The following is a 22,672-nucleotide window of genomic DNA, read 5'->3' on the forward strand; positions in this document are numbered from 1 at the left end:
CTACAAATTAAATGTGGGCACATCTGTCTTCAGTATACTCAACCTCTTCTCTGCTGTAAACAAGCAGAGGAAACTAAACCAGCATGTAAACAAAGTCAAACCTGGCCTATGTCAGTGAGTGACACTCCCGTGAAGTAGCAGCACCGTACGACCTTGTGCATCTGCTGTCACCTCTGTAGATGCAATGAGAAGATGTTGTGAACCATTTCTCTCCTAAAGTAAGTAACTTTTCAAACAGCCTTTTCTTCCACAGGACAGAGAAAAAGCACAAGTTTCTAACAACTGTAGCAAAAGCCAAGGTCTCACCAAGACACGCTTGGGGAAACAGTAGATAAGGGGACACAGAAGGTGCTAACTGAGTTGTTCTAAAGCTCTCCAGAAGTACTGTGGAATTCAGAGTACTTGAATGTTGTATTGTACTTGAATGTACTGACTCCTTGAGCATTGAGTATTTTTTGGTGGAATTCCAGAAATTAAATAACCTGGTGTCTTGGGTTTTGTAACCGAAAAAAATGTTTCTTCTATTACATCTATTGAAAACCGGGTGGAGCAGTGTTGCTCAAATGGGTCAGTGTTGCTTATCAGATGGAGCAGTGCTGCTTATCTCTGTTCAATGTTCCACTACCCCCATGGAGATATCTTCTGTTACTGGACCATTAAAGCTCACCAATGACATGACACATTACAAGATGCTCTACCCAGGGAGGAGGAGCCAAACCATCTTCACCTAGATAAAAAGAGCCACAAGTGTCACCAGTCATCAAGTTTTCCACCAGATCCCTGGAGGAAGACCAGACCCATCTCACCATTACTGGACCCTCTTTCAACGGGACCATCTCTACTCCAACAAAGCCACATCTGCCACTCCAGGAGAGCTTACTGCGGACTGCTTCCAACACCCTGATTAACAGGGTGTCAGGTTGTATTTCTGACTTTGTCAGGGTTTTTCTAGGATTTCTTGTTTGTTTGTTTGCTTGCTTATTCTTCTGTACTACAACATTTGTATTTTTTATATCCCTAGTAAAGAACTGCTATACCTATTCCCAAAACCTTCGCCTGACAGCCTTTTAATTGCAAATTTATTATAATTTGGAAAGGATGGGGGGGGGGGGGGGGAGAGTGCTTACACTGCAAGGGAGACTCCAATCTTCCCTGGCAGATACCTGTCTATTTAAACTAAGACACCTTGTCAGAAAATACACCTACAGTCTGGGGAAACACCTAAAACACCTACACAGAGGGAGGCAGGATAATCACATTAAGTGAGAAAACTAAGAGAGCTTTTCATTTTTTTTTTTCTACAAGAACAAATATTTTGAAATTTATTCCTATGTATAATACAGTTACAATCAGAAGAATTATGCCCAGCTGAGGCTACTGTCCAGTAGAGATAATAAACTTTAAGTAGTGGTACATGATACCATGAACTTAAGCTTTTTAAATATTCTTTGTCTGTGATGTAAGCAGAGACTTCCAGAGATTTTTTTCATAACCATATCTGTTAAAACAGATATAAGAATGAATGATTTTTAAAAATATACTTTCAAAACCAAACAGAACTTTAAAAAAATCATGCAAGTGAGAGCCTGCTCACTGGGGACACCAAAGCCATAATTAAAACATATGTTAATAAAAAGACAGTTGAGGATCTGTGGCAGTCTTCCTCAGGGATCCTTTATGTTACTGATAAAGGATACTGTCTGATACTGTTACTGGAAAACAATATTCTGAGCAGATACATTTAATATCTACAGCTATTAATAGTTACAGGTATCTTAATACAGTACCTATATCTTCTCAAGTTCAGCTGTCCTGTCTCTATTTCTGTGTTGCAGAAGAATACTGGGTTAAGAAATTCAGATAAAGCCAGAGACAATTTTTAAAACCTGAAAGAAAATGCTCCTTATTTTTTTATCAGAGAAGACCATTACTGTTCTGATCAGAAAAGGCAACAGTACTATGCAAGGGTAAATCAGATGCAACTATGAAACATGCCTGAATCCTCTGCTGCCTATGGCTCAGCAGATATTTAATTTTCCCTAGAGCAGAGGATGAGTAGGGAAGAAACACTAGAAGAAGAACTGATGGACAGAATTAAGTCATGTTTGGAGAGTTGCTCATCTCTGGCACATTACCTTTTCCTCTTCTCTTCCAAATGCACTTGTTAAAAAAAATTCAAAACTTTTCCCTTCCCCAGAGACTCAGATTATCATTTATTACTTATCTGCTATCTACATTTTATTTTCCTGAAGAACAAACTTACATCAACCTGACAGTTGTGCTGAATGGCAATGGTTTATGGACCAAGTAATTTATTGTAACTACAACCATATGTTTTAACCTGCTACAAAATTATGAAATACTTCCCATCAATAGTCAGTCAACCAAGTTAGATTTCTATACTGAATTGCCTAATGTGAATGTACAGCATTTCTGTACTTCAAACAAACATGTGAGGACACAAACAGCAGTTAAATGTAGTCATGCCTTATTACACACAGCTGCACAAATGGGCTGTTGTATTTCATTACAAAATACTGTACAAGTTTTATGTGTGCACAATACCCTTCATTTCTGCAGGCAACATGACTACTTTAAATTACAGGAACACTCACAGAACTGTATGCTATTTGTTTTAAAGGCACACAAAGGCAAACAATCTGGGATGAGGTGGTGTAGGGGGGACATCCAAAGGGAAATTTAATTTTTTTCTCCTATGCCTACCACATTTTTTATTTAACAAAGCATTCTTATTAAACACACGAAAGAGTAAACACAGAGACTACAATGCTGTGGAAATTTCAGAGTAAGGAAATGCAGGTAATTTCTAGGTATGGAGCAAATACTTCCTTTGCTTTTTGTGGGCAGGTGGGATACAAATGAGCATCAAGCAGACTTGTTACACCACTGTGTCTTGTATCAGCCCTCATACTGCTCTGCACCAAGCCAGGAACACCACAGTCAGCAGGCAGCTTTGAGCATAAATCCACTTTTGTCAGGTCTATGGTAGGCTGACTTTAATATTCTTCTGCTCAAATATGGAGCCATGGGGTGAAACAGGGAGGCTTCTGAAGAGGCATCTTTTGAGACTGAGAGAGACTCTAGAGAAACTTCATGGCAATGTAAGGTAATTTAGCTGAAGAGATATGAACTGGGGAAAATCTAAAGGAAGACAACCCCTAGAGGAAAATCTCTCTTCATTTCCCAAGAAAACTCAGTGTAGAAAACACCTAGTAGTTTGAGTCACTTGTCTCTTACACATATCTGTGGGACAGCAAATGTAGTAGTAAACTCTTTGATTAAATTCGAATATTCTACACCTCTCTAAGACGGAAGAGTTAGAGCAACAACTCTGTTTTAAGTAGAGCTAACCAGTCAACTCCAAAACGATGGCTGGCAATAAGTACTATGCAGGTAGAACTCTGGCAAGCCAGATCTGATTTTAAAAATTATTTGTCATTACCTACTGCAGAGGTAAAATTCCACTAGTATTTTGCTGGCCAAATCAGCTTGTTGCTTTCAAACATGACTTGCTTTTCTAGCCTAGAGACGGAAAGCTGAGCCTGCCCTCTTTGCTGGAAATGAGCAAACAATAGCAAGCAAGTTTATACATCTACAAACAATTATGTAATAATTTATAATGAACAAAAATCTACCATGGCTCCATAGCTAGACTGAACCACAATCAGCTTGTTGTGTACTAGTGTCTTTTTGTGTAGCTTCCTTTGTGGGTGGGGTTTTCATTGAAAACAACAGTTTTGTGAGTTCTCCAACACACTGCCAGCTCTACTTCACCACATAAAAGACAAAATCGTAAGTCAGAAAAAAAAGTTAAGTCCTAGGCCACCCTGATCTCAGCTGGCCTGAAAGCTCAGAAAATTAACACCAACTTGTTTTCCATTAAATAAGCAAAATCAAATTTAAGAATATACATGTTTTCCTACTAAAAATAAGTGTACGTCCATGTTTATGCATGCTCCATGTGCTTAGAAATATCTGATCCAAGGAAGTGTGGGGGGCCTGTTGAAAGTTAATATAACTCATTAAGGTGGGGAGACAAAGGAAATGCAATGTGGCAGCCTCACTGTTAATTTTGGATATTGCCCACAGTAGAGTTTTCACTAGTTTTCAACTATGTTGTTTCTCTGCTTTCTCCTTGCCTGTCTGTAGGATATAATCAAGTATATCCTCCAAAGGAAGGAAAACCAAACTGACAGACTAATATAATCACACTCAAACCCACATATACAGTGCTGGCACTATCAAACTAGTTTCCAGATAAGAGATTTGATAGGTGATTACTGCCTTTGAGCCCAGAAACACAGTGATAAGCAGTTCCTATGAATAAAGCTCTCACTTTACACTGTGCTTTGTGGTGTTGACTTCATTATTATTACAACAGTATCTGTTGGGAGGGAGGACACGGGCTGTAAAAATAAGGCAATGATCATTTCCTTAAAGACTACAGTACAGTTAGTGAAAGCAGAGAAGATCCAAAGGTAAACACAGTCTGGAAAGGGGGCAATATCCAATTACGATTATTAGCTAAGAAATCCTACATATCATCTTAAAATAAGCCCCTTGCCTTTCTAACCTAGCCTATGACAAGCTGAGTGAACCATTTTGACTGAAAGCATTAAAAAAAATTATACCAAACAAGTACTTTTGTCAAATAACTACCGGTAGCATAATGAGTGAAATTGATACAAAATAAAATGCTGGAGTACAAATGGAGCTGTATACTTCCCCATCTCCATTCATGACTTTGCCTGCCAGTAACACTCAATTGACATCAAATTAATAAGCTTATTAGCAATGACTTAACACCACAAAAACACACTTGATTCAGTACTCAGCAAAACCTTAACAATTAACTTGTCCATCAGCAGGCTGATGAATGGGCATTGCTAATGGGATTTCTGTAGTTAAGAGACAAAAGGATGAACTAAATGAATCTGCAGTCTTACACTGCTTACCTGTGACCACAGAAGCCACATCTAAAAAGGCACTGCGCTTACAAGTCCCTGCCTTCCATTGTAAAAGATACTGCTGCCAAGAGTTCTTGACTCCTCCACTTTGTTGGATGCAAAATAATGCATGCCATTTTTCTGAGGGTTAACAAGCCATGACATTTGTCCAGTCTACTGGAGACAATTTCCACGTAGGAAAAGTGCTTTTTAAAACACATTTCATGCATGACTCAGCCTGTCCTGTGCAAGTAAAACTAGAAAGAAGCAAGACAATTTTTTTTTTTTTTTGTGAGAGTGGTACCAACCTCCTTAAGAAGCAGACACAGGAAACAAGATCCTGCATCTAAAGGAAATCAGGTAGCAGGCAACTCTTATCAGTGGAGCACCATGTACAGCGAAGCAAGGACTTATTGGGAGTATATGCAACAGAAGCTTTGCCTCTTGGAGCACTAATATCAGTGTAAGAATAAATGATGACTTATTCAACATTGTTAATACCGTGTCTCCTCACTACTCCTCTATGTATACTGGCAGGGATTGTGGGCACCTGCCTCTGGGCACAGTTAATATTAACTCTTACAGAAAGTAAGGAGTTAATGTTACATTTTAAGGAGGAAAGTCACAGAGGAGAAAGAATGGCAAGCGGCAGGCAGAGCCATAGCTCTGCACAGGGATTCTCAAGATTGGTGAAGGACTCTGGGTTTCACTGGTGGCGAGCGTTAACATGATACTGAGAATAATGCTGCCCTTCTGCAGCATGGGTTAACCAGATAGCAACTGCCATGTAATCACAACATGTATCTAAACAAACCTGGCAAGGAAAAGGTATTGTTTAAACTTCTAACAACAAAAAGTGCATTTGTGTAGTGACAGTGATTTTCTGCTTTCCCCCCTGAAAAGCTGGCTCATATTACAAACATTTATACACTGGCATTCTTTCATTTTACAAAAAGTTTTTTGGTTTTGTACATAGAACATTAATTTAACAGTTCCAATTGACTTAATATGCTTAGCCTATTCCCACAAGGCTTTAAAAATTTTACAGATGTTGACATTTATTCACTTAAAAAAGCTATTTCATCCATTTGTGCTCATTTTAGAGGCTCTAGGTGACCTGTGTCTGGATACAAAATATTAGCCCTTTCACAGGGTGAGGGAGGGAGATCTTTGTGTTTTAAATGAGACCCGTAATGGCAATACTTGGCAATTTTCAGAACAAATGCAAACACTTTTTTTGACAGGAATACCGAAAGATATTCTTAATTCCCATGTGATATGGTAACCACACTTAAAATATTTTAACCCCTTCTCAGCCAGAGTTAGAAAAACTTCAAATAGTTTTCTTTCAACAGATTAATAAACTGTCAATAAAGACAGCTTCAGAACAATCTCAAAGCATTTATTTAATGTTGAAACAATCCTTACCTGTATTTATACTTTCAAAGTAGTCTGAGCAAGAGCATTCTATTTACAGGAAATTATTTTAACTAGAAGAATTCTACATATACATATAGAATAAAATAATTTATACATGTATATATACCACATATACATCTTTCTTTCTAAGCAAAACTACTTGGAATGCCTTAATCCTGGCATATCAAACCTGGGGAATGGCCCATAACTAAGCTCCCTAAGACCATGGAATATGAATTGTAACCAACAAGCTGATTCTCTATGGAGTGTCACAGATGGTGACACAAAACCAAGCACACTTAAAAGAGCTCATCACTTCCTCAAACTTAGTTCACTGTTTTACCTGTATTGCTGTAGTATTAAGATGCCTCCAGCAGTTTAGGGCTCTACTTTATAGAAATATTAAAAAAACATGTAAACACATCTGAATTCCTGTTTAAAAAAAAAGGTAGCATGAGCATAAGAGGCACTAAGCAAGCAAAAGAAATGAATGAACGGAGACCATGTGAGACAAGTTTCAAGATACTTCAAGACTTGTATATACCAGTTTTGATGAAAGACCATGAAATTTATCACAAATTTTATGTACAATAAGTACTTAAGTTAAAAATATCACATGTGTAAGGGAAGAATCCAACTGGGTTTACATGTAATGGAGATGACTCCAGTGTAAATGCAGCAAGTCTAACAAACGGACAGCTGAATAAGAACAGTAAACAATCTGGAAGCTTAAGTAATTGATACATGACTATTTTCACTTCATCAACAAATTACATTTGATTGTTAAGTTGTGTAAGACAGAATGTGTATTGGTGTCCAAACTGCAATCTCATCCAAAAGGTACCAAATTCCAGAGGATGACCTTTGCAATCACCACGGTATCATGCAAAACTCTCACCAAAACAATTAATTCCATGTGTAGCTTTATGTTGAAAAGTGATCAAGTTAATTTCAATATTTATTTTTTTTAAATGTAAAATCTCTAACTGTGGACAGCTAACACTGTAGGTCATCTTTCCAAATTCTGTTGCGATATCACTTCTGAAGAGATTAACTGATCAAGATTGTAGGCCACCAAAAAGATAATTTATTGCACTGAGCTGAGCTACGTAATTATAAATTACACATAGAAAAAGCAATATAAATGATAACAACAAGGAATGTCACTGATCTTCATCTAGTCTATGTAGAAGTGAAGGTCTCTCAACAGCTGACCTATGAATTATTCTTGCAGAGCAAGAGGAAGTACTCCAAAAGCTTTTTTGTTTTCTCACTTCTTTCTATTAAACTGCTTGCTTCAGCAGACCAAAGCCCATGCTTAAGCTCTTGGTATACACCAGCTTAGAGTCAATAAATGTTACCTAGTAACTACTGTTTCCCGTAGAAAAGTTGAGCGATCTGAAAACTAAATTGAGTTCTAGGCAGGGAAGATTCATAAGCTGTCTTAAGAGTTTCCAAATTTATTGGCAAAGGACTCTGTGCAGGCATGTATATATGAGGAACGCCTAACCTATTATGTGCAAATAAATAATAACGTCACCCTTGATTAAGTAATGAGTCGTGAACCTTACATTTGTAAAAATGGTAAAGAATCACAGCACAGGATAGCATGGTTACTAACACCCTAGCTATTAGATCTTGCTACTGAAATATTAACTACAATATAAAACACTCAGCAGCATTGCGATTTTTCTACTTCTTTTTTTTTTTTTTTTTTGTGAGTTTGAACACCAATATTCATAAGAGAAAGAATGATGTAATTGATTAAACTCATAACCACTTTCTGCCAAAAGGAAAATAAAAACAGTGGAATGACATCTGGCATTAAGTCTCTTTTCCTTAAAAACATGTTAATAATTTCTGTTTCTCAAGACATCAAGGACAACAATAAAATCTGTATTCTGACAAATTTTACAGCACCAGATTAGTACTAATTAGTACTCAGAATTTTAAATACGAAAATACGATATTGACGAGAGCTCTCCACATAAGTGTATGTATACAGCTTCCACCACCAGAGTATTTGACCTACTTATGTTCCTACCAGGAGTGACTAAAAATTCCAGTTGCTTCTGCTAAAATATTAGTATTCTCTTTCTTATGGTAGCTGAAAGGACTTTTAGTCAGATAGGCATCATAAAGGTATGATACGTATCCACTGACCTACAGGATGAAACTGTGAATGTGTTAACAATTTTTGGTTACGGATTGATTTTGTGAATTTGTTGGGTTTGTTGGTTCTTGTAGTATTATTCATTATGAATTTAATTCAAATTACTCTTGAAATAACGTGACATTAAGCAGCACCAGGAAACAAATGACAGTTCTGAGATGCAATGGTAGCATCACGGCTTTTAGGTCAATGGAGAAACTGTCTAATTTCTGGGCAAATGGTGAAATGTTGGACAGCAGGTGAAAAACTTTGTGGCACAAAAAATCTCAAGAAGCAAGATTTCCCTCTCCAACACCATAATAACAATGAATTTAATAATCTTCCAGATATCCTTATTTTTGTCAGTCCAACTATTCTAAGACAACAATGCTGGTACATTTGCAGTTTTAGAAGGAAGTTTACCTCAGACATCTTAAAAAATAAGAGAATGTCCTCATCCTAAAGAAGAAAGACAGCTTCCTCTTTTGGGAAGGGTCACTGAAAAAAACCCCTAATCATGGAATTTAAATGGTGGCGGTATTAATAAAATAGACTTCTACTCAGTATGACAAGAACTTTACTCTTAAATCTTGAGAATAAGTTATGCCAGAAGGATTCAGCCAATTCTAAGAAGTAGCACCCAACCTCAGCAATTGTAGGATAGTGCCATTCAAAGAGGAACACTACTTTCCCTTGGGGCACATTATGGTCCCATTCACACCATCTGCTGGGTACTTTCAAATTGATTTTGGAGGCAGAAATCCCTGCCCAGTAAATATATGAGTAGTATATGGCAAAAACAGCAGAAGATTTTTTTCTCTCAGTGTCCCATTTTGTTTACTCTGGGGAAAGCTGCTCTTGTGCTTTCATATTTCATGGGCCCATACTGCTTAATAAACCTGCAAAAAAGACATAAATTTTAGAGGAACAGGGAATAAAGCTAAAAAGTATGGAGTGGCAACACTCTTTCTTACTTTGCTACCTCCCTAAATAGTAACTCTTCACTTGAAGGAAAACAAAGTAGTCACATGAGGAGTAGAAGGGAGTTACAGGGTGTGTAGTGCAGCATTTAGTCTGTGCTCCCTTTCCCATCTATCAGTATTATGGATGGCCAGAATGAGAAAAAATAGAAAGAGGATCTCAAGAGAAAAAAAATACAATGGGGTAGGATATTTCCTTGGTAAACAGAACAAACTGTTTCAATTCACACAGCATTTAAAACTCCTCAGTAGTGAAAGCTTTATCACATGCAGAGGTAGAGCACTAGAACACAGAGAAAATTCGTGATTGACAAAATGAATCCTTTTGATGCATTACTCTTAGAACACGATCCTCTTTCCTTTGAGGTCAACACCATGATTCCATTGAAATCTAATTTCACTCTAACTATTCATCCATCCCCCAGTTAAGGAAAGAAGAACACTGTGCTAAGTATGCAGCTGCACTTTTAGCAGACCTTTGGTCAAAACCAAACTTCCTTGATGCAGATGTAAAAAATTTAAAGAGCCAACATAGGTCTGAAAAATGTAGAGATTTTAGTTACGACAAAATAGCAGAAGCAGCTGTTTTGACCTCTAGCAGGCCATTTTTTGAACTGAGTACCTGCAGTTGAAAAGGGTAAATCAAGGAGTAGAGAGAAAAAGAAAAACAGAAAAGGCTATTCAGTGTAATAGTTAGACTAAAGGTTTCTTATTCTTTTCTCTGAAAAGCACAAAATAGACTAAGCAGGGAATCATGAGAGCCATCAGAGAGATCCAGTAATGACAGAAATTCCAACACTGTGTAGATTTATTTTTTCGGGAAAGCTGAGATTCTAACAACAACTGTTTTTACAGGGTTATCTCCTTTAGCATCAGCTGGAGTCTGACATGCATCCATCAGCAGAAAATCTACATTGTCAGAGTCTAGCAATATTAGTCCCAGTAGATCTTTTACAAACAGTTGTCTTCCATGTTGTTCCAATATACAATAGAAACAATACTACTTTCATGCTGAAATAAGTACTTTTTATTGAGGATTCTTTACAATTTATTATTTTAAACTATATGAAACAGCAAATATGCTAAAGAATTTCTCAGTAGTACTGCTGAAATAAACTATCACAGCATCAAATTTAGTGCAGTGTGCTATGTACCAATCTTTCACAAAGTAATGTCCTGATTGATTTTTTTAAAATGAAAATCTCTAACGTCTTCTGTGTCTCAACACTTTGCTTTCCCTACAAATCCCTGTCAACAGCTCAAAGACAGGCCATGTGCTCAGAAGCAGATAATGCATGTCAGGTTTTGTCTTCAAAATAGAGTGTACGTCATTCAAAATAACTGTTGTTTGAACTACTGAAAATAAGTATGTGCTTAAGGAACAGTTACAAATGCTAGCCTAGAAAGTTTTCTTTGGCTAACACAGTTTACCTTAATATGATGGGTGGAAGGCAGAGGGTATAATCTAAAGCCACCTACGATTATGAGAGTGCTTGTTAAACATTTCTTTTTTATGAAATATATGGTTTGGTTATTCCTTACCTCTGTTTTCCCACTCCCTGCTGATTTACTGCATGGCTTTATAGAGGCAGCTGTCTGTTGCTGTGAAAACAATGCTGAGCTTGCAGCTTTATTTTAATTCTAAAGTGGAACTGGTTTTAAGATGGAACTTAGCCAGCCTCTGAGAAGAGCTATGTGACATGACTCACTGTGGGAGAGAGAAGGGGACTATGTGGTGTCAGTCCCATCCTCTACAAAAAACCTAAAGAATGGCTGGAACGAGTTCTTTTACCTGAGGTGCTGTCATTTTTTTGGTTTTTTTTTTTTTTTTTTAATAGAAAAAGAAAGTTGCCTATGGTACTCAAAAATATTTCAGTCTTGCCAAGAGACAATAGTTTGAAAATTAATTTAGACAAGAGTTTGTTACTACCTAAGTTTTGCAGTTCTGTGCTCCTCAAACCTTGCAGAAAGTCATTGACTACAAAGCTATGAAGTATGGGCATATTCTTCTTGAAGGACCAGGGACTGTACCCTGCTGACAGAGATTATGGGAAAAATCAAATTGGTTGGTTGTTCTAGACACCTGATATTTACAGAGGTATCTGGTTTTCACTCATTTAAGGCTGACTCTAACTTCATTAGAAGTTTGCTTATCAAGACATGTCTCTTGCTAGGGTTAGTTAAAACAAGAAAATGGCAGAAGAGACAGTACAGCAAGAAAAGTTTTGAGCTTACTGTGAACTTCAGCAGAATTAGCTTTACTAGGTTCTTAGAAAAAGCTCCTCCTTTGTTTGGTACATCTCCAAAGGTTAGTAGGATAGAGTTCAATATACCACAAACTCTTAATTTCCTGAGAGAAATCCAAATGTGATAGAAAATTGTATATAAATAATACTGTGGTCACAAACAGGATGCCATAAAAAATGTGGTGGTGGGAAAAACTGAGGGTAGATGACAGTTGTGAACAAGAGAAACCTCACTGTCCTGGTGCATGGAATTTCTAACTATTCTTTCATCTACTCAGCAAATTACACAAGTTTTACACTTACATAGTAACAAACTCCTCTCTGCATTTGATTCAGCACATTACCTCAAAAAGCATATCATAATAATAATAATGATAATAATAATCACAGCAAAAATCCTAGGTAATGCCAGAAGTTATATCTTCTTGAAACTTCATATAAATGCAAAAGTGTCACCCAATTCAGATTACTTATATGCTTAACCTTTAATGCCCACTCTTTTGTTTATAAAATTTCTTAGACACAGCTATAAAAGAATAAATATGTAGGTTGCCATTCCTTTTACCCATTTGGTAATAAGGAATAGCTCTTTAGCAAAGACATCCCAACACACTTCTTCATGAACAAATACAAGCTACAGAATGCAATGGAAAATCAAAACAATAAACATAATGTGTACCTGCAGAAGTAATCTCTCAAAGGCAAGGAAATTGTCCCATTTGGAAGTCTGGGGGTGTTTCAAAGTCTGGACTGTGGCCAGCACAAGCTGTAGAAGACCACAGTGGTTCTCCAAAGCTTTGAGATTGTTTCTGAAAAGCTGAATGTATGAGCTGAGCTGTTCTGGGGTGACTCTGCCTGTAGAAAGGAAAACGGGACACAGCATTCAGAGATGACAAATGGAAAACTAAATTTTTTAAATTATAGCGAAAAGGTTATAGAGAACTTTGGAAGCCTCTCCAGTATGGGCCTGATCTTAGCTTTGCTGCAACCACTGGGAGCTTTAGCTGCAGCAACAGGTCAGGACAAAGACTTGCATCATCCGTGAATTGTGCCTTGAGGTACGTAATACAGCAGGTTTTTAACAATGCACAACAGATGGTGACATGAAGGGTACTACTTTTGTTTTCAGACAAAGAGGGACATTCATTTCAGCTAGGGAAATAATATTCGATGACTACTTCTAAACAATCTTCCTGGTTTTACCAGAAGTCCAATGGGAATTTGCGAGCCTATTACCTTGCAGCAAACTCAAATCCTCTCATCACTTCCTGAGAGTGCATTTTTTGATTAGTCTTGACTCAAGAAACAGATACAATATTAGTGACACAAGGAACTGATTTCTGGAGCTGTTCTTGAAAGGGACAGTCCCAAGGTGTGACTCTTCAATTTCTGGCATGCAGTAACCACAGCATGATTTCACCAGCTGTTTGAAAATAAACACCCCAGCACCCACACATGGTCCTGTAGAGCTCTCCTTTTGAGAAGAGCATGAGGGGCACTGTTTGGGCCAGATGAACACTAACAGGATTAGCTGTTGCTCCATCCAACATTAAAATGCCAGCTGAACTGCTCAAGCAATTTATATTTTAGAAGGGATCTCTTTCAGGAAGGAAGGCAGCTCATCACTCCCAAGAAAATCGTCACAGGCAATTACACATGCCTGGCATGTGTACCAGGCAAAAATGGTGTCAAAACACCATCCTAGTTGCAAGTCTGGATTGCGACTCAGTCCAGGGCTGGTTCCTGGAAGCCTCTGCCAGTAACGAGTCATCTTCCTCAAGCAAACCAGAGCAGGGATATATGAAAAAGAGTGAGGAGGAGCCTTTAACTTAAATAGAACAATCTTTGGTGCCAGGAAGACATGAGGGTGTCCTGATGCTAAGTGGTTCATAGCTTACAACACTGACCATTTCAGTCAGATTTTTTCCATAAAGGAAATATCTTGTAAAACTGCCACTGTGTTTCTTCTCTGTGTTTGGTTATATCATCACTTAACAAGGCTCCCCATCTGCCTTCATCCTTTCAGTATCATGTAAATGGCAAATAAATGATTCCAGCAGCGAATAAATGTTGAAAACTCTTCCTCTTATTTTCAGTGAAATCAAGCGCAGTCTTTGGAAGAGCATTTAGATTTGGGAAAGTTGCTAAATACAGCAAAAACACACGGGCTCTTTATGTGAATTTTAATGGAAAGCATCAAACCGAAAAGTCAGCAAATTAACACACAAATCAAGCTGACACCACTTAGTAGGCCAGAGGGCTGACAAAAGGCTTCCACAGTTAGCCCACATAGGCTAAAACAGCAACCACGGCCATGTGTGTTTTTAGACTAAACACTGGAGCTTTCAGTCTCGCTTTATTTCTTTTAAAGCTGTGTCAGGCAGATTTACACGGTGATTTGAAAATGTCAGTCCACGATGCCTTGCAGCATACCTTTGATAATGACTGCATTATTACCTAGAGAAGTCCTGATATATTGTAGCATATTCAAAATCTGATAACTTGCTTCAATTGAGAAAACATGCAGTTGCCAGCTCTTCCCTCACATGAATCAGAAAAATAGGAGGGCTTTCAAGACTTCTGATTTCAATTAAAAAAAAAAAAAAATCAAGAGTTTTGTTCCACATTGTTCCTTGTGAAAGTGAATCCAGATGCAGCACGGGATCAGTCTGAGATCCATTCAGCACCATTTTAGATAAACAATCAAATTCTTTCCCACCCTCAGAATACCACCAAAAGAAAGTCCAACACATTTGTAAGTATAAAGAAAATCCTGACCTTAGCAAGTCATTAACAAAACTTATACTGGCATTAAGGAGTGCAGCATCTCATCTGTGATATTTACAACACCCATAGAACCACTCAGATTCAGGGTTTAAGAATTCCAGCCAACTTCTACACAGCAATCTCCCTGGACAGCTGGCTGATAAATATAGTTCCAGTATTCTACAATTCCAGTAGTTGAGGAAAGGAATTTGGGAAAATAATTGGTGGTAATCAGCAATTAAATGACTTTTCCCGAGGCCTAAATCCTCATCATCTTCCCTGCTGCCTGCTCACAGAGGGAGATTTCAGCACAACAGACTAACAGTAATCTAATTTCAACCCTACCTGCCCTTTGGATTTTTAAAGCCCCTCTGTAGTTTCACGTCATTTCATTGCAATGTGGCAGATAGGTCCTAAGAAATCAAGAAGAGAACTATTTCAGCCACATCATGTCTCAACTGTCATTTTGTTCCCTCTTTAAGAGTATTTTGAGGTTCACAGGCAGAACATGGCAACTACTGGCAAGAAGACTTCAGTCTAAGTGTCTCGTCCTGCTCTCTTCTTCCTGTTCCATCACAGTCATATGCTGCTCCAAACTCTAGATCTATGGAGAGTCAGAAGTCTGTGTGGGCATCAAAGCCTGACTTCTGAGAAATACATCATGCTGACAAAGCATGTGATGATTTTTAAATTCCTGGATGTGGAAAGGAAAAGCCTGATCACAACCACTGGTAAGGGATTTAAAAATACTGATAACTTTTTTGCACAAATGCCAGGAATTCCATACTGTCTAAGAAATAACCTTTGCCATTAACAGTTACCAAGGAGAATGTGTGAAACAGGTACATTTGACCCAAACTCTATCAACTACATTAGATCTGAACACAGGACTTGAAAAAGTGACATCCACTGAAAGCAATATTAAAACAAAACAAAAACCAGCCACACACACACACGTAAAAATAGCTACAAACCTCAACAACAACACAAATCACCCCAACAATTTGAAGCCTTGTGCCTCTTTACAAGTATAAAAGAGAAGATAAAATCATTAGGTAGTCACTGGGAAGTACCTAAGTGAAACCCAAAAGTTAACAGAATATAGGAGGATGGGGAGCAGGGAAGAAAATAGACTGATGATGTGCAGGAACTAATTCGGCTAAAAAACAATGAATGGCTAGTTTGGCACTAAGAAATAGTCTTGGGAAAGAGAACAAAATAATAGTGTAGGGAATTAGACTGGATATTACAGAAGTAACAGAAACATGACAGACTAGCGATCAATCTCACTACTGAGGGACCTGTGCCATCCAAGAAACACTGAACATCAGCATGATGAAGCAAGTCTGTGTTTTAGTACTCTGATAAATGGAAGATAAAAAGTAAGACATAACAGAGACTAGACTAGCCTAGGAAAATAGAAGACTAACATTTGTGTCAAAGCAATGGTGAAATTGGCTACCTTACTTAGCTGATGTCAAGAGTGTGAAAAGCTTCAAGACAAATGTCCAAGAAAAAAATATCCTACATCACACCTAAAAATGGAATAAAATGCAAAGTACATTTATCAAAGAACATCATGTCAAATTGATATGTTACCAACTATGAATTAATTACAATACACATGGATTTAACATGGCAGTAATTGTGCCATAACCATATTTGAATGAGAAAAGACTAGGACTACAAGAATTGTAAGATACCTAAGAAACACCCAAAAACAGAAGGCAGGTACTATGCAATAGAGAAGTACTAGGATAGAAAAAGAAAAGATAAAATAAGAGTGTTCTTCTGTGTGCTTGCACATATTTATAGAATGAATTTTGGTAAAAAATGGTACTGTTATTTGGCCAAAACAGGCGCTTTCAGAAGCTTGTGGAACATCATTAATATGGAGAAAGAGCAGCCAGCTGAGCTGGATTGCTTTGAGCGCTGGACAAATGTAAGTGGGATGAAATTTAACAGTATAAAAATGATGCATTTTGAGGCTAGGGTAAGAGCTGTACGTGTGGAGTTAAAACCTGAAAATGACAGAAGGAGGAAATAATGTCTGGGCTTCTTCATCGTAAAAGAGCAGGTAAAATTCCTTTTAAGTTATACAGTTGTAGTAAAAACACAGAAATGCCTCAATACAAAGCCTCTCCCTCCAGGTGCGCTCTGTGCAGCTCAAATCACTCCCATTCCTGGAAGTTTAACTCAAAACCGTGATGCATGCACAGAGAGGTTACTATAACAATTAGGATGACAGAGAACTAAAGTTAGGAAGGAAAAAGTTATGGGCTTCCTGCACCAGCTGGAAAAAAATGAGTTATCTTTGAAAGCATAAAAAATATTTACATGAAAGTTCAATACTGGTACTACAATCATTGGGGATAAATAATACCTGAATATATTTACACAAGACATCAAGAAATGTCACCATATCAATCAGTTTTCCTGTAGTGGAGGCAAGAGTGGAGGCAACCAAATGCAACTTGTTCTAAGGTGAGGTCTGATGAGTGTCTTATGAACAGCTGTATAAATGTTCACAAGACTTAATTGAATACAAATGGTCCCCTTAAATCCTTTATTCCTATGATAATTAATTTGTAAACATATTGGTTGAATCCCACCTCCAACTTTCAAGAATTTAGAGCAGATCCCAAAAGAATTGTAGATCAGTCTTGCCTAGTTTTCAATTACAGAAGGTGTTGCTTTGTTTTGGTTTTTATTTAATAATAAATTGAATAAATAATTTGTTGCTAAATATGAAAATAGCAGCGCAGAATATCAACATTTTTGACATTTGACCATACCAAATATACACAGTTCATAATATATGTACAAATGATGACATGCACAATTAGTCTGAAGGGAAGAAGTATTTCTGTTACTGACAAAGCAGATCACTCATGACACACATACTGTGGCAGAAATCACCAGCAACCGATATTAAAGGTCTGTCACAAATCTGGGTTTGAGTAGTAGGAGTAGACTGAAAAACTTTCAACTTAACAGTTAAACTTAAAAGTCAACTGGACAAACCACATTTGTAGACATTAAGATGCAATTTACCAATATGACTTTTTTTTTCCATTTGAAACTAATTCTGCAGTCCGTGTAGTGCAATGCAGGCATTGCCTCAAGAACATAATTGTATTTCAAGATAGATTTACTGGTAGAAGAATTTTTTTTAAATTCAGAGTCCAAAAGTGGTTATGCATCCAATAAAAATTTATGGATGAACAAGGTGTCTAAAGAGCAAAGATCAGAATTATTAATGCACTGTTCCAAACATCCAGGCCTTATTTTTTTCATATAACACTTAGTTAATTATCTCCATAGGGACAAGGAAACAAGTAAAAAGGAAAGTACATTTTGTGACCAATTGAGTAAATCAGTGGATGCTCTTCCCAGACTGCAGGAACCGCCAAATGCACACAGCTTTTAACTTTGTTCAGTTTTATGCAAGAACACAAAGCTGCACTGGCCGGAGTCCTTTTGCTGAGGTCCATTTTCCACTTGAAAGAAGCAAGAATAAGAAACAATCTTGGCACGCTTATGTTCACAGACAAGATTTTTCAAGTCAGTAGAGAGCTGAAGAAATCCAGATAAATTGTTTCTCTTGTTCACAGTCTAAGCAACATAGACCTATCTCTCACAGTAGCAATGCTGGATATTTGCAAGGAATGTAGAAAGCTCTTGTACTCCACAAAGCCAACTGGGCAACTGTGCTGACAAGGGAGCTGGATATTTGACAAACCGAGTGAGAGCAATTTAGCAGGACAGATGATGCCCCTTACGTCTTCTTGTTAGTCTAATTTCCAGATGTTGTTATTAACTCAAAATTCTTTTGTACTTCTTGGGAAGCTTCAATAACAATCTTTAACAACGAGCGCCAGGAAAATAATTTAATCTCAACTTTTGTTTAGCTTATGTCAAAAGTCATCCATCCCTTAAACTGTTAATAAAGAAAAGAAGAACATCAGCTAATCCCTAGTTCTTTGGAGAGAAGGAAAGTAGGCCAGTATGAGATGCTGTTTGGCTGGCTTCTCCAGAATAAGGCCCTGGACTTGAAGAGCTCAAATCTTGCAGCAGACTGAAAACAGATGTCTCAGGGATATTGCTAACAGTGCATGCTCATCTCCCACAAATGTGAGCCCATCTGTTCTGCAGTTTACGGTCACTTGTAGGATTCTCCCTTTATTGTGGCAGAAACACCAGTACCCAGATAACCCTATGGTCACAGATGTGAGTGCAAACAGCAAGTCCCCACTAGAGCAATGCCAGGATACGTCCCTTTTGGGAGTCTGAGCAGTCCCTGAAGTACGCTGCAAAGTAAATTGCCACACGGCAGTGTCAGCCTCCTGCTGCCTGCCCCCACAGCACTGTGCCATCAAGGACGAGCTCTGACCAACCCTTACCGACTCCCATTCCTCCTGCCACCTTAACAACATCTGCAGAACACAGGCATTGGAGGCCAGCCACTCTTCCCTGTCTGACACAGGCTTTCTAGTACATCTCAAGACCTTAAGGGAGGCAGAGCCTGCCACATCTCGTATCTGAAGGTGTGTCTTTTATTACAAAATGGAAACCATGCTTAAGTATCAGTTCCGTTGACTATTGTTTGAAATTCTTTTACATGCCTTAAAACAAATAAAACTTAATCAATTAGGTGGGACAAATATAACTAAAGTACTCTAATATAATAATCAAGATTTTCAGTTCTAAGCACCTAAATCCAGATATCTAAATATGACCCTAGTTATGATTTATTACTCCTAGACCATTTACAGTTTCATGTTTTCAAATACATCCTGAAGGCTTTGACAAATATATAGTTTAGGTGTTTCAACGTGAATTGATAATTTTTTTTCTTTTCTGTCCTTCAGAACTTTGTTTTGAAATGTTCTGGACCTTCAAATGATTGTTTCCTTCTTGGTGTATTTTACTATTCAGTTTTTCCCTCTTCTGATTGTTAAGTCAGTAAGCACAAAAAAGTAACAACCATCTCTAGCCAGTGCCTACAATACTCTCTGATTGCCCTCCCAAATATTACAGCAAATTAAAAAAAAAAAAAAAAAAAAAAAAAAGAACTGCTTGAATAAACAGGTGAAATCTCACCTTCCAGAATTAAGCGTCCCAGGGGTTATCATCAATATTAAACTTGTAACTTAATACTGGCATACCAGAGTTTACCAAATACTCCTCAAAATCCTGAGTAAATATGCATAGGGGTTGGATTTTATTACTTAGTTTTTACCACTTCCACCACGTTAACAAATACAGAGTACTAGGACAACTCCTAAACAGAGAGTTTGAAACCAGCCCTTAAAACCCAGTAACCCCTGGAAACAGTAATTTACAGTCACTGCAAAAGGACTTGAAATCTACAAATTCGGTTGAATTTTCTCCAGAGCACTTTAAACTTCTCACAGAAATGAATCAACTTGTTTGTCTTAAAAATAACATTCCCAAAGGAACATCAGGTGTCTTGCGCGTGTCCTCATTTAGCCCTACGACACACGTTCTCAGACACTGAAGCACTTCATTGTGTTCTTGGCATACTGCCCCAGAGAGAAGGAGGTCATTGTTCTTCTTTGGTACACTATTCAAAGGACTTATTATTTCTCTGATGATTTCTGGAAGGCTTCCTCAGCTGAGAATATCCTGACAATCATTTGGGGTGGTAAGCAATTAAATAGGGATGGAAAACATGATGATATATGAGTATGTACATATGTAACTCACCACGTCTCTTGTGTAACGAGTCATCCTTTGTGAGACTGAATGAAGAGGCTTACAGAATTATACTTTGGAAAAAAGCATTGGGCAACCCACACAGTTGTACTGAATTGCCATGTTCCACCTCAAGTTTTACACCTACAGACATTGCAAGTACACCAGCACAAATTTTATCTTTGGTTTAAATCCTTCGGCACAAGCTCTTCTTGGTGACACTTCGCTCCTTGACTTCTACATCACTTTCAGCCACTTTAAGTTTGTTCCCCCTCCTTTTTTAACATAAGCAATTTCTAAAGTCCTTTCTATGATCATCAGACACACAAAACACATTACGAAATGCTAATATCCACAACAGTGTTCCACCAAAAAGCAGGTGCCACGTGTTTCCACTGCGTACCGGAATCAGCATTTCCCAACCCACTCATCAACTCTTCCTTGATGTAAAACAGTCCTTGTGGCTGATGCACCCTACAAAATGAAGATATCACAGCACACACCACATTAAGTTCTATTTTATTTTCAACTAGGCTGCTTCCCCACGTATATAAAGAACAGCAATTGCAGTGAATTTCATTTTCTGAACTTGAAGTATTTTATTTCTCACCCAGATACAAAGAGGCTTAAGGGACCTGCTCCTGTACTTTTAACCACATCTTGATTATCACAAATGGACAGTCTACTGTAAGAGTGGCTTTTTTTAAAAAAAAACCCCTTCAAATTCAAAAACCAAAATATTTACTTTCAAGACCGAGATGATACAATAGAACTCAATATCAGCAAAAAATAAAAAAAGCTTAATGTATAAACAAAAGGCTGGTGTTTATCTGAAAAAAACCCACCAAAGAAATTTTAGCAGAGAACAGAAAATAGTATTACAATTACTTCTTTTCAGGAAGTTGCATCAGCATTCATAACTGATACTTTACAAATTTATGTCTGTGGGTATAGATTTTTCTCTTCTTTTTAATCAGTTTATTTCCACAGAGAAGGTCTTTTGATCTAGTTTTATCAGAACTGACTCACAGATACTCAAAAACCAGCAGCATTTCAACCTTTTCTGTACAATTTGGTTTGTTTGGTATAAAAGTTGTTTAGAGGCATTAGAAACTGACTTACTACCACTATAGATTCCAGAAAATGAACAAGTAAATTTAGTTCTGAAATCCCCCAAAACAATACCAGTTGCCAGTATATGTGCAAGTAAACGCTATTTAAATTTTTTAGCCTTTAACTCAAAATTATTTTCTCTTGATTTAAACAGTAAAAAAAATTAGTAACAACAAGGATGTTCACTAAACCTTTGTTTCAAAACTTCACAAATATTTATCTGCTCATCAAAGTCTACTCCTAACTATTGTGAACATCATGGGAATTGTCTAGAGAAAGACCACATTAACATAGGCATTTCCTTATACTTTTATTAAGACAAAAAGAACTCATATTGAAGTTTATATAAGCTTTGCAGCATGACATTAGGAAACAATACAAATAATGAAATTACATATTTACAGAACTTCTGCAAGAGCAACACTTGTGTTTACTTTTAAATTTTTAAGAATTATCTTCAATTCTAATCACAAACAGACACAGAAAGAGACTTGGCCCCATGTTTATATTTCAGTGTTTTGGTTTATTTTCTATGAAAAAAAAAAAAGTAGATATAAAAATAATGAAAAAATTAAAACTTTTCCAAAAAAATCCAGGCACACAGAAAGACTAATGTCACCCCACTCCCTTCTTAAAAGTAACAGTAAGGTTTCCCAAATAGTCCTGCACCCATGCGCCAACTACAATTTAATCAAAGAAAACATACTACCAACATATTTTTCTGTTTCCCATCACTGCACAGGGTTCTGTGTTTCACTTCCATCTACTGTTTCATAACAGTGAAGTGCAAAGTAGATGAGGTATGAAACACAAATATGGGAAGCTTTACAGTTTTATTAAGGCTTGAACCATTACTCATCTTACACCACAAGAAACTACTTAGCATGCAGTACGTTATTCACAGAACAATGAGAGACAACTGAGACAAAAATACCTTTACTGATACTTCAAAAACTAACTTAACCCAAGAACTGTTATTTTTGCAAGAATATGAAGTCAAAGAATTAGAAATAAAGTTTAAAAAAAAAATCAACAAGACCTTAGGGTAAAACATGGTATTTGGTACTCCAGAATGAGTTGAAATATTTCTTTAAACTTAAAATAAGAATGAGTACTCCCAATATTACACTTCTTTTTTTAAGGTAAATTTACACAACCCATAATTAAGTAATCATTAAACAAGCAAACAAAAAAACCCTAACTCAAACCAACCCAAAACACTCAAATTTTAAGAACACTTGATCTGCCAAACAAGAACAGCTAAAAGCTAGAAGTCACTTGCAGGGAATACCTTCCTAAAATACTGGGGGA

At 37.2% G+C, this 22,672-nt stretch overlaps 1 protein-coding gene across 2 annotated transcripts in view; it reads right to left on the reverse strand.

Annotated features, from left to right (window-relative positions):
- SCFD2 (sec1 family domain containing 2) overlaps positions 1–22,672 on the reverse strand; it is a 187,764-nt gene that overhangs the window by 126,674 nt on the left and 38,418 nt on the right. For both annotated transcript variants that reach the window (XM_066185739.1, XM_066185738.1), the window contains exon 4: positions 12,444–12,619. In XM_066185739.1, coding sequence (XP_066041836.1) covers positions 12,444–12,619 — 176 coding nt within the window. The remainder of the gene's footprint in view (positions 1–12,443; positions 12,620–22,672) is intronic.

The sequence above is a fragment of the Chamaea fasciata genome, unplaced genomic scaffold (genome assembly GCF_029207755.1).
Source record: "Chamaea fasciata isolate MVZ Bird 193981 ecotype frontalis unplaced genomic scaffold, bChaFas1.0.hap1 SCAF_6, whole genome shotgun sequence".
Lineage (NCBI taxonomy): Eukaryota > Metazoa > Chordata > Aves > Passeriformes > Sylviidae > Chamaea > Chamaea fasciata.